The sequence below is a fragment of the Antedon mediterranea genome, chromosome 8 (genome assembly GCF_964355755.1).
Source record: "Antedon mediterranea chromosome 8, ecAntMedi1.1, whole genome shotgun sequence".
In the NCBI taxonomy this organism is placed as follows: Eukaryota; Metazoa; Echinodermata; class Crinoidea; order Comatulida; family Antedonidae; genus Antedon; species Antedon mediterranea.
The window spans coordinates 23,612,968-23,626,820 of NC_092677.1; the positions used below are offsets into that span (position 1 = coordinate 23,612,968).

At 31.2% G+C, this 13,853-nt stretch overlaps 1 protein-coding gene and 1 non-coding gene across 3 annotated transcripts; both read left to right on the forward strand.

Annotated features, from left to right (window-relative positions):
• The first annotated feature begins 4,180 nt into the window (after positions 1–4,180).
• Positions 4,181–11,384, forward strand: LOC140056776 (uncharacterized). 2 transcript variants are annotated; one of them, XM_072102253.1, is made up of 4 exons: positions 4,181–4,309; positions 5,365–5,904; positions 6,560–6,598; positions 6,758–11,384. In XM_072102253.1, the coding sequence occupies exons 2-4, from the start codon at positions 5,379–5,381 to the stop codon at positions 9,451–9,453; spliced, it is 3,261 nt and encodes a 1,086-aa protein (XP_071958354.1). In that variant the 5' UTR covers positions 4,181–4,309; positions 5,365–5,378; the 3' UTR covers positions 9,454–11,384. The 2 variants fall into 2 exon arrangements, with proteins under 2 accessions (XP_071958354.1, XP_071958355.1); XM_072102254.1 differs by lacking the exons at positions 4,181–4,309; positions 5,365–5,904 and adding an exon at positions 5,988–6,117 and having other exon boundaries at positions 6,758–11,383.
• Positions 11,385–13,400: 2,016 nt separating this feature from the next.
• Positions 13,401–13,473, forward strand: Trnak-uuu (transfer RNA lysine (anticodon UUU)). Its single transcript has one exon. It is a non-coding gene; the product is annotated as a tRNA-Lys (tRNA).
• Positions 13,474–13,853: the final 380 nt, after the last annotated feature.

Below are 13,853 nucleotides of genomic sequence, written 5' to 3' on the forward strand. Positions count from 1 at the left end.
TAAAAATTAAAACATAATTAGCCTAATTATAAAAAGGTATAGTTAAGTCTATAAAGGGTTTTTTTTAATGGCAAACTGAATACAAAAATACTATTGTTGATAAATATAAAGCAATTCTTATTACGTCTACATTGAAATCAGTAAATAATAGTAAGTAATTAAATGAATACCTTTCCTATTACTAAAAACACCTAATATTTGAAATCACTATATAGATACTTATGGAGATTTCAATTATAATTTTAGATATAAGTCTAGTTTAAAAAACGTACCGTTATACTGGAAAAATATCATGTATTGTGGTACTGATCTAATAAAAATGGTTGTATCTCATATCCTTCTTATTAAAATAAATTTTAAAATAAAATATCATCGATCAATTTTTTTTGCACGGATAGTTTATTTTATTTGTTGGGATGTCTACATTTATTCTGCGGCATTATGTTTCTATTTCATTTAAATTTAATAATAATTTGAATTCATATCACATATTTTTATTCTAATGACCTCCTCTCCTCATATCAGCTCCTTTTTTATATTTTTCTATTGTGTTTATATTTATTTGTTTTGCTTTATATATTGTATTCTCTGAAAAAATAAATAATAACAAATAATAATAATTGTTGAATAAATGTTATTAAGTCATATTTCGTTCATTTAGATATCAAAACATGTTGTTGACAACAACTTCTAAAAATATTCTTTATGTTAAGTAAAGCTCAGTCGTTAGAGCAGAAGACTTTAATTCTCAGCTTTAAGTCCCATATTCGTTTTGCATTTAATATGAAGTACATTTTTGTACAATAAGTAAAATAAAAATTACTTATCTTTAAGCTGTATAAATAAAAATCAAAGCAAAAATAAGGAATTACGAGAATATGGCTTGTAAAAGAAGCCCAGTTACCTCAGTCGGTAGAGTATCAGGCTTTTAATCTGAGGGTCAAGGGTTCAAGTCCATTTTTGGTGTATTTGTTTTAAATTCCATTATCTTTAAAGTCATTTTTGACAACATGCAATTCCTTTTATAAATATAAGATACAGGTTTTAAAAGTATTAATATTACATAAATAATTCTAAATACAATTGTTATATTAAATAAATACAACGATTATATTTAGATTTATTTGTATATTTATTTTAGTAAAATCATATTCCACAGTATTGTGTTCACATGGCAATACTTGTATTGTTCTATTATTAATTGGCAAAACACATGTAATTCAATCGGAAACGCCTTGCTTTTATGAAATATTCAACTGGAATATCTATGATATAATTGTTATGTTGGGCTTAAAATAGTGACGAGAGTAATAATTGACAATTGTCTGATTGACAAATGTTATTATTGTACCTTATAAATCATGGCCTTAAATTAAGTATGTATTTAATATAAGATAATAATCATAACGATTATGTATTACTAAAAAATGCAGCAGCGTAACTTAAACCAAAGAACTTATAACAAAAGAATCTCCTGTTCTTCAATTTGCATTCAAAACACAGTATCGGAAGTACAGGGTTAAAAGGTCAAACTGGGCGACGCCATTTCACAGCATGGAGTAGCGCCCCCTCCAAACTAGGAAGTCAATTACTCTACCCACCTAGAGTATTAGCAGATCCCCTCTATGATTTTGACTTTCTAATTTGATGCGGGCGCCCTACTCCTCAGTCAATTACTCTACCCACCTAGAGTATTAGCAGATCCCCTCTATGATTTTGACTTTCTAATTTGATGCGGGCGCCCTACTCCTCAGTCAATTACTCTATCCTCCCTAGAGCATTAGCAGATCCCCTCTATGATTTTGACTTTCTAATTTGATGCGGGAGCCCTACTCCTCAGTCAATTACTCTACCCCCTCTAGAGCATTAGCAGATCCCCTCTATGATTTTGACTTTCTAATTTGAAGCGGGCGCCCTACTCCATGGCTCACAAGCTCTATTCTATCCCACAATGCCTTTCGAAATTGTTACGCGCTTCGGACGAACAGGAGATTCTTGTGTTATAAGTTCTTTGCTTAAACTACAAAAAAATAGAGAAGATTACACTGACTTTAATGTACAATCCGATTGTGCATTAACTTTATGGTATTGGTAATTTACGTTTAATATGTCGTATGTTTATTTAATTAATATTTATATTGAATTGAAATTAATTAATTTAATTGGAAAAAATGCTTAGGGAAAAAAAGTTATACATATCTATAATGAATGTCGATAAGTTTCTGAAATTGAATGTCATGAATAGAATGTCTATTATGTTAACTAACTATTCCAAGTGAAGGAGCAGTTTTAATTGGAGATTGGAAGCTATATATTTATATTTTATAACTTTATTATTTATTCAATAAAACACCCAATATATGTGGCTGAACTATTAATCAATATTGCGGTAAATCAAATCAGTTATCAACCGACTACCGAACTCCAGCCAGCATCTAATCACGTGTTTATAAGAACGTATTTTTACATGCTCATAGCATTTCCCCTGTTGTTAAACTTTTTGATCGTTTTTAATTCTTATTTTTTACATTTGAATGATATGAATGATAATATATAAAGTAATAATAGTATAAGCCTATAAAGTATATATTTGATAACAATTCGTTTTAAATAAATTTATTTTATGAGCTCTCATTATTCATTCGTTTTGTCTATAATGTATTGCGATTATCCATATGTATTGTGACTATGGTGTATTGAACCATATAGATATTATTTATAATTTTATTCAGGTCCTTTTGGAAATTCTTGTCAGGGGTTTCATGTCAGACTTCATTCGCTCAAACGAAATTTAAGTAAATATACCAAAATATAAAATAACAAATATACAGAATAAACCTATAAAATAATTATTATATAATAAATATTGTACAAATACAAACAACTTAACAAACTTATAAACCCTTGATCTTATCTTTGCCCTCTGACAAACTATATACCTTTCGCAATAGAAACGCAATTGAAGACGAATTTCCATTTCCAAATGCCCATTTTATTCAGATTTACGTTATGACTTGTACAGCAATGTTAAAGAGGGAGCTATTTATTTTTATTATTTAAATGACAATGACAAATTCATTTTTCTTACTGGCGGACATGATTTTAATATTATTTTGCCTGTTATAAAAAAAACTCGGCCTTTTTTAGAAGACAAAATTAATTGTTTTTAAAGGTTCTGATGCTGTTTATTTGTAATATATTTTAAAACATTCTCAGTACAACAAATATACACCCGAACCCCACCAACCGGCAAGGCAACCCCTCAGTGGCAGTTTTCAAATGTTATAGTTTAAAACATTTCCGGTTTATTTAGATACTCCATTACTCCTCTGATATGAACCCGAACATTTCCTGTAATTCAAATATTTTAACCCCCACCCACAGTACACATGAGGTCATTCCCCACTACTCCAGCCCCAGCAACCCACACCCCTATCCCCCGCACCATGTGAATTAACAGCACCATGTGAATCTCAAGTTTTCCGACTTTCAATGGAAATGACCATAGATAAGTTCAAATCGCCAGGGCCCACGTAACTGAGATTGTCGACTTATGACTATATTATGATATGATAATACAGTATTAGTATAGTTGTCGTGTTTCGTAATACGTCAGTCAGATGTAAATAAAAATAGAAAATGTAAGTTAAATCCTTTCCATGACAATTCTGTTAATGTCATTACCTCTCCACCCGTCCCCTATCCACAGATCTTTAACCCTCCTTGGGACGGTTCAAATGTATTAAATGTATAAAATTCCAATCATTTTGATACACCATTTTAGGCCTACTCTTATCTCAACCCCTTCCCTCATTATCCAAACGGCAGCATGACTTGTCCTTAATATACGCAATTACCCTCTAACGACCCTAATTTTGCAATAACAACCATTTTTTATAAAACGAACAAACGTACAAACTTGCTCTCTTATAATTAATAATATGTATTTTATTCTGTATTTTTAACGTTTAACGACTGAAACTGAAATAATGTAGATAGGCAAACCTTAAATGACGTCCGCCATTGCCTTTTTGACTATTTTATATTTGACTATTCAGGCATTTTAAAACATTTACTGTTATTGTGTTGCTTCACATCTCATTGGCTGAAATCGGGTCTAAAGAATCTTGTATTGAGTGTATTCCTTCCGTATAACGGATTTAGAATCATACGATACTGAAAACCGTTGATATCAGACTACAATAATTATACTGTGCTTACGCTACGCAATCAGATAAACAGGGAAGAGTGAGGCTCATTTCCTCACTCTTCCCTGATCATTTATTAGAAAAATATACTTATCTTGAAGGTTAGTATCCTATAGATTTTACCAAATGGATAATTTTGGAATACTTTTTGTAAATGATTAGTAGTAAGAGCAATAGCTCAGTAAACAAATATGTTTACCAGTTTAACGGAAGTATTGCACCAGAATGAAAAACAGAAGTCGTAATAATTGAACGCTTTTCCGTTATTCACTAGGCCAATATCCTTGACGAAATAAGGTAATGCACGCATAGCTTAAAGCCGATTACTAGGCGAATTTGTTCGCGTGAATTGTAAGCGTCAGCTTATACGTATGCGTATTCATGCTTCCATCTTCCTAGTCCCTCTACGCATGCGTATAAGCTGACGCTTACGATTCGCAAATTCGCCTAGTGAAAAATCGGCCTAATATATTTTGCACACGACGAAATATAACCTTGAAAGAACTAAATAATCCCCATTGTATACCCATGGAGGTAAAAAAATCATGGTATAACTACGTCATTTATTACGTAAGCCACACCCCACTACTACTAAAATGTTTAATTATTGACACATAGCAGAGAAGATTCACTCTTCCCTGCTCATAGTATACAAAAAGAATAATGCAACGAACACCCTATTATTATAAGTAGGCCTACATTGCATGAGAAATTCGATCTGCATGACTAAGATTATACATTGTTAACAGTTATTGCAGAAGTAAATTATTTTCAATACTATCACTTTATGGCCTTAGTTTTGTAAAAAAAATATTGTATACAGTATTATATTATTTGATATCTGCTGTGCGTGTAGGGGAACTGCGATCAAAAAGCTACTAAAACCTAGATTCGACTCGGAATCTTCTGCTTGACATGTAGACATCCTATCATAAAGTTAAAAAACGGTATTAAGCCTAATGGTATGGTTGTTAACAACACCATTGTCGTGAGGTGTAACATGAAGTTATCAATTGTACGCACGCGCAACAAAAATCTAATTTATACGCCCTCATCTTCATCGCTTTTCTAGTACAATTGTCATTTTGGAATTGTTTTCACATGTCAACTTATAGGTTTAATTAAATCCATTTAAACATATTTTTCATTTTTTCAGACTAATACATAAAGATGTCAGACATTGAAAGTAAATTTCAGGTGTTGAAATTAGAACTCAGTAAGCATTACGATGGTAAAAACTACAAGTTATTGAAATATTGCTTATTTCATCATTTACCGCTAGCAGACCTTACTGACGGTAATTTTACAGCACTTCATTTATTTAATAAACTTGATAATAAAGGCGGCACTGGTATTATCACACCTAATGATGTCAAACTTTTGCTCGAGATTTCTACACTAACAGGTCCAAAGGATGCTGAACATCTTGTAACTAAATATATACAAGAGAACAACATTAAAAATACAAATGAAAAGACGTTGTCGTCTTATCGAAAACAACTGTTTAGTGCTTTAAAAGAAACGGAATCTGATGCATTAGGGAGGGTTAATGCATTTTATCGACTAGAACAATTTGAATATATCAGCCTCTGGGACGCCGTATTTAAATTGGAGATGGACAAACTTTTACCCGACAAGTTAGAAGAGTTTTCACGTCTTCTCGGAAAACATGCACAGCAAGAACTAGACCTATTAAGTAAGCCTACAGGTTATATTTTTGCTTGATATGTGTATATGTCTTGAAACACGAATTAATCGTAACAATGAATTCAAATACAGTACAGTATTAATTTGTATGGTATTAATTTGTAATTACCGTATTTATCCGAGGTGAAGGTAGGGGGTGCTTTAATCAAAATGATGTTCATGGGGCGTTTATTCAAGGGAGGCGTTTATTCGAATAAATACGGTATGTTTAATTCAGGCAGAAACAGCTCATAGTACATAAAGTATATATTATGTAAAAAATAAACAATACTTATATGTTAAGCTCAGATATAATATTTATATTTTATAAAATACTGTAAAACGACCAAACGCAATTACCTTTAACAAGGATGTCCCTTGGCACTCTCTGTTTGATTATAATATTATACAAATAATGAATGTTTGAGTGTAATGGTGCAAATAATTGCATGAGGCGCTGTTGTATTTTATGTTCAGAATCACAGTAGGCCTGGTATTAGTAATTGTTTGTTTTGGTCCGCGAAATGTTTTTCCTTACGTTCAATAGTGCGTACTATTGCACGTCATGTGACCCACAATAGTTCAGTCAAATGAATTTATTTAGGTGTTATATAACAATTAATATTTATTAAAATATCAATATTGCTTTATTTTTATTTTTACAGATATTCCAGTTAATCCAACGATACCATATTACAATGAAGGTATGTGTACTATGGCGGTACCATAAACCCGCTACTATTAGGAGGCTTACAATACAATAACAATTTATGTATTTCAAAATTATACACCAAGATAATTATAATATGGGACTGCAGAAATGATAACAAATCTTAACATAAATATTCTTTCTTTGCATTTAGAAAAGATAGAAAAATACCTTCTTAAAAATCAAAAGGATTTGTGCAGCAACGACAGCACATTTACACCAGCAACAATGCGTGCTAGATACAAAGTCGACATTTCAAAGATGTTTACGGATATGGAACTTCTCAAGGAAGCTGAAAACAATAAAGAAAGCAGTGAACCAACGAATTTAGAAAAAATGGTAGAAGTTATAAAATTCACACCTGGATGTAGAGCTCTTATAGATGGTGAAGGAGGTATTGGTAAAACTACTATATTAAGGTATTTATCATACAACTGGGCAACTGGCCAATCAATGAAAGTATTTGACAATAAAATTGTATTTTTTTTAAGTTTAAGAGATTTAAATGAAAATGACGACATATTAGATCTCATTGTAAAGCAATTTGATATGAAATACTTTGGTTTATGCACAGATCTTCCAGAAGATCCAAGGTTGATTGAACAATTCATAATAACACATGATGATAAAATTGTTATGTTGTTAGATGGATTAGATGAAGTACGATTTAATAATCAAAGCTTACTTAGTCTTTTCAGAAAAAACAAGTTAAAGAAAGGCACCGTGATACTTACATCACGATTAGAAAACATAGATGAATTTATTAAAGCATGTGATGTACATGTAAGAGTTAAAGGATTTAACGAAAAAAACATAGGAAAGTATATTGAAAAACACTTTGTGTATTTTGGAAAACCACAATTGGGAAGATCTCTTAGAAATAAATTAAATATTGGCAGATGGTGGGTTAGGCGACAAAAACATCCTGAAATGTTTTCAATGTGCAAAAATCCTATGTTACTTCTTTCAATTTGTATTTTATGGGAAGAAAATCAATGTTTTCCTGAAAACAAGGCTGACCTTTTTAAAGAAATATTTCGGAGTATTTTGAATCAGTATAACAAACAAGAAAAATTCAATAAGATTTCTAATTTAGAAGATACTCCAGTAAAGTTAGTAAATGCTATGATTTTGTTGGGGAAATGTATGTATTATAGATTAAAAGAAAATCAACTATCAATAAACAAAACAAATCTAACTGAACATTCAAACAAGGAAATAGCTGACATGGCCCTAAATATTGGATTTGTTTACGAAGAAACACCAATTTCAAAATCTAACTTTGAAATCATTCTTATGCCTCCTCACAAGTTGATAGTAGAGTCATTAGTAGGATTTTACTTGTGCAAATTATGTGAAAGTGAAGGTATGGTGAATAAACACACAGAAGATGTCAGGCGATTATTGACACCGTTGGATGAAAACGAATGGAAATCAATAAGAAAAAATGAATACTTAATGGTAGCGAGAGAATTTGCCATTGGTTTTCTTGGTGCTAACGCCAGTGAATTTTTAAAGCATTATATAACAAATGATTTGTCATCATATCGCCAGCTTCCTAGTGAATTAAACTATGCTAAAAAACAACATGAGACTGTAAATGCATTAATTGATTACATGAACACCACAGATTTAGAAATAAAAAAACATATAGGAGATATATCTACCTCCATTAGATTGTTTATTCTTCACAATAGTCCGGAGGCGGATTGTGATGAGAATTTCATACCCCTGGTTTTGCAACTTAATTGTATGAAATATGTTAATAAAAGTTCCATTTGTAGTGAGATGGCATGGAATGGCAATGGAAGAGGTATTGCGCACATTTTAGGCATTGATGCCAAATGTACCAATGTTCATGTTAAGCATCTATCGGGTGATTTAATGAATGAAATGATTACAGAGTGTTCAAATATAGGTGCTGAATTAATGTTAAATGAGCTACAAATCTGCAATAATAATCTCGGCAACATTGATGGTACTTTATTGTCTTCTTTATTGAATTTGTCACCTAAGCTGACGGTGATTTCTATGAAGAATTGCAATATATCAGGTGATGTAATAAATAACATGATTGGAGGGTGTTTAAATACAGGAGTTCGATTAGCATTAATTTCTTTCAATGTCAATGATAATAATTTCAGCAATATTGATGGTGGTTTACTGTGTTCTTTCTTAATGTTATCTCCTGAGCTGAGGGAGCTTGATATGGGTAATTGCAAACTATCAGGTAGTGTCATTAATCACATGATCAGAGAGTGTTCAAATAGAAGCGTTCTATTAGGATTAGAATGTCTCAATATCCATGATAATAATCTCAGCAACATTGATGGTACTTTACTGTGCTCTTTATTGATTATGTCTCCTTGTCTGAGGCGGTTTGACATGAGTAATTGCAATTTGTCAGGTGAGATAGTGAATCAAATGCTTATGGAGTGTTTACATAGACGAGTTAAACTAAAAACGTTACAAGACCTCTGTTTGAACAAAAATGATCTCAGCAATGTAAATGGTATTTTACTGGGACTATTTATTGAAATGTGTATTAAAACAAGTTATTTCCCTAGAATCCATAATTGCAATATTCCATGTAACGTAATAGATAACATTGTTGGATGTTTGCATAGAGAAAAGAGAGATAACTTTATAATGGAATATTTTTATGATAATCATGATATACGTGTTATTTTACTACGAAATGCATGGGCAGCACTTATTCTTCGTGGATGCTGGATATCTGCAGGATGGCCGTCGGTGGTCTCATATTTCATAATTGATGACCAGTTTTTTTTATTCAAGATAATAAGATACATTTCGAAACATCTGAAATATAAGCTACGCGAAAAATGAAAAAGTTATTATTAAGAATAATCTATGGCGAGCCTAAACATGTATAAACTTGATTATAATGGACTATAAATGGACTAGTAAGATCCAATAATCCGTGTTCTTTCTCTACAATATGCATTGGCAGTACTTATTTTTGGTGGGTGCTGGATGGCCGTCTCAAACTTCTTATTTGATAACCAGTTGTTTTTATCCAAGTTGATAAGAAACTCTTTGAAGCGAATGAAATAGGCATGCCTAAAATGGTAAAAAGTTATTATTAAGATTAATTTATTTATTGCGAGCCTAAAACTGTTTAATTAAATTTGTTCACTACCATATCAATAATTGAATACATATGACAGGTACAGAATCAATTCTAAACCACCAAGTAATATACTGAAAAATTAATTTGAAACAACGATGAGGAAATCTGTAAAATGAGAAAAGTCGCCACAACCCAGATTCTAACCCGGATGTCCTAAGCATTAGACCACTTCGGGTATTGATAACATGCTTTTGAAATATAATTTTGTTACTATTGAATAAATATAGAATTATATTTAGAATTATTTGCAGGACTAAATTCAAATCTTTGTTTTTGTTAATTTTACCTATTTTTAACTAATGAAATTTGGTTGTAGCACTAAAGATATTGTTTTCATTGTATGAATATCAATAAATGAAATAAATTCGTTTTTATTGGTCTTGCTTTACTTTTTAAAGGTACTATAGGTAAATATATATTTACGTAGCATTTTCAATCAATGGTATTTAAAGTTGGTACGGTATGATGTTTAATACCTAATGAAAACCAGTACACTACAATTAAGTTTAGTTAGATAATTAATGGCTGTGTTAAAAGCGGCGTTTGAAAGCGAGGCCCTGGCTAGGAAGGTAGGCCTATGCTATCACCAGAGCCAAGCGATTCAGAAGGGCCTCGCGTCACGAGACAGGGGAGGGATCGGAGAGAGATACTGCTGGTCGTCGTCTTCGCGCAGGGTGCGTAACTAATAAAACTGCTATGTTGACTGGATATGACTTTACGCTCTAGCGATCACAGGGTATTCGTCGTCCTCCCTTAACCGTCGTGTTTCGTAAAGTCCCTATGGTGTTCACGTGACAATACTTGTATAATTGCTCTATTATTTCTCAAAACACATGTAATTCAATCGGAAACGCCTTGTTTTTATGAAATATACAACTTGAATATCTATGATATAATTGTTATTTTAGGCGTAAAATAGTGACGAGAGTAATAAGTGACAATTGTCTGATTGACAGATGTTATCAACTTTATGGTATTGGTAATTTAAATATGTTGCATTTTCATTTCATATTCAGATATACTGAACTAAAAAGAAAGTATGCTTCGGAAAAAATATATGTTTAAATTAAATTGTATTTCGTGAATAGATTGTATTACACATTACTTACTATTCCATGGAACAGGTTTAAATGGCAATACACTGATTAACACGGTGCGTCTGTACTTTTCTTAAATGAAATGGTCTAAAGATTGTTCTGTATACTGTGGTAACTTACTATTTAATTGGAACCATTCATATACCGTAATTTTTTTTCAGAGTAGCAACTTCAGTATACAAATTTACACGGCTCGCCAGTTTGTTTCTTAAATAGAATGGTATAATATATATAAATAATATGTCTGATAATGCGAAAGCATGTATGAGACTTTGACTGGCCACGTTCAAGTAGAGATATTATTATAGTGACTATAATCTTATAGGTTTATCCTGTATATTTGTTATGTTATACTTTTATTTTTTTAAAATATTTATTTGATCGATGAAAGTCTGACATGAATTTCCGAAAGGACTCAAATAAATATAAATTTAATACGAATACATTATAGTAACTTATGACATAAAGCTTATAAGCACACATCGAAAGAAACAAAACGAATAAGTAATGAGAGCTCAGAAAATAAATTTATTTAAAAAAACCTGTTATCTAAAATAAATTGTATATACTATTATTTACATGACTATGTAAGAAGTAACAATTAAAAACGTTCTCAAAGTTTAATCAGCAAGTTCTATGACTATGTAACAATAAGTTGTTATTACAAGACACGTGATTAGATGCTGGCTGGAGTTTAGCAGTAAGTTGATAACTGGTGACGTCTGTCCAGTAGTCTGGTGATATACTTAAGAAGTTGTAGTTGAAGACTTCACTGCATTTCATTTCTTGATTAATAGCACCTTCTTCGTTTTGTATGATGAGAGATTGAGAATCGTCTAACATGGCTGGAAAAAACCCCAAATATTATAAGATAAAAGCAAAATTGAATATCTTTCAGTAATTTCGGATCCTTAAAGTAAAAATGAATACATTTTAAGGAAGATAAATTCCAAAAAATATATAAACAAGTACTTACAAGGAAATCCCATTTGAAGCTCACGTAATAAATCGGCATCACTGCCGTCACTGGTCTCACAGTCGCTATCACTGGTATAGTCGTCATCGCTGACCTCACATTCGTCACATGTCATTAACACATCGGGAGACTCATACACTGATGTTATTGAATCACTTTGTAGATGTGGAAAGTAGATTCTAAGATCTGAATCCATTTCAGTTTGTAGAAGATCTTCTCTTGACAAATACGGTAGTGGACTGTCATCTTCTTCGATGTCATCTTGGAAGGTTGTAGAATACATTTCATACCACTGGAGTCTTTCATGGCAACTAATTGAAGATGTTCCTGTATTCATTGTAGTACTATTTACTCGTTAATTTCAGGATACGACGTTATTTAAACTGATCTTAATTATGAAGATCATTGAGATTTTTACGATATAACAGTTGTAGGTCTAATGACAAATTGATAAAAAAACTCCACAGAACACTCGTTTTTATCACGTGGTGGTCCTTTACGCTGTTGTTTTATCATAATGTGTTAGCCAATCAAAATGTGTGAAAATGCGCGGTTTCCTAAATCGGTCGCCGCATGACGTTTGATGATAACTTTAACAATAGAAATATAAAACAATAGGCCTAGATATGAACTCTTTGTTATATTGAAAAACAGATTAGCAATAAAAATTAAAACATATTTAATTATAAAAAGGTATTTAAGTTCAGTCTAGTTTTTTTTATATGGAATACTTAATATAAAAATACTATTGTTGATAAATATAAAGAAATCCGTATTACGTCCACATTTAAGTCAGTAAATAATAGTAAGTAATTAAATGAATACATTTGCTACTAAAAATACCTAATATTTAAAATTACTATACAGATACTTATAGAAACTTATCTTCTAATTTTAGATATAAATCTAGTATATAGTTCAAAAAACGTACCGTTAAATTTGTTGTGCGCCATTGCATGAATAATTTATTTTATTTTGGCCTACTATTTTGCTCCGTCATTATCTTTCAATTTGATTTTAATTTAATAATAATTTTAATTTATATCACATATTTTTATTCTAATTAACTTTCGTTCTAATGATTTATTACCAAGTCATATATATTTTAAAATCGTATTACGTTGTATTAAGTTCCTTATTCGTTTTGCTTCCAATATGTAAGTTGATTTTTGTACAATAAATAAGTAAAATAAAAAATTCCTTGTCTTTTAAATTGATTGATTGATTGATTGAATTGATTGAAATATATATTTATACTGGGTAACCTCTTCAGTCAATGACTGGTCTCCCAGAGGGCCCAGTTGGTGATCAGTGGCTGTGATGTACTAATACACCGGGGTAACCCCCTACTCGTCTCGAAAGATGTACTAGGTTCTTTAAAGTGCACACGAGCCAGATGTGTACACTGGACCTACGGTTTATAGTCCTTATCCGAGAAGACTCGTTCTACCACCAGAACCATGGAGTGAGTGAGCCTCGAACCCCTGCCGTTGTTATGGCTAGGTAATTACGGTTCCACTGTCTTAACCGCTCGGCCACTCACTCATTAAGAACAACGTTTATCAATGTAGCCCAGTTAGCTCAGTTGGTAGAGCATCAGACTTTTAATCTGAGGGTCAAGGGTTCAAGTCCCTTATTGGGCGTATTTTTTTTAAATATGACAACATGAAATTCCTTTTTAAAAGGGAAAGGTTTATATGTCTTAATGTATAAATATTAAATAAATAATTCTAAATATAATTGTTATATTAAATAAATATAACAATTATATTTATAATTATTTGTGTATTCATTTAAGTAAATCTATATTCCGGGCATATTGGTTAATTTTACCAATTGTTAACTACTTTACATGATATAGTTTTATTTTGGTTATACCACTAAATATATTAATTTTCATTGTGTAACTAATTGATACCAATAAATGAAGATTTATAAGATCATTTTTGACAACATGTAATTCCTTTTTAAAATATAAGATCGAGGATTTAAATGTCTTAATGTATAAATATTAAATAAATAA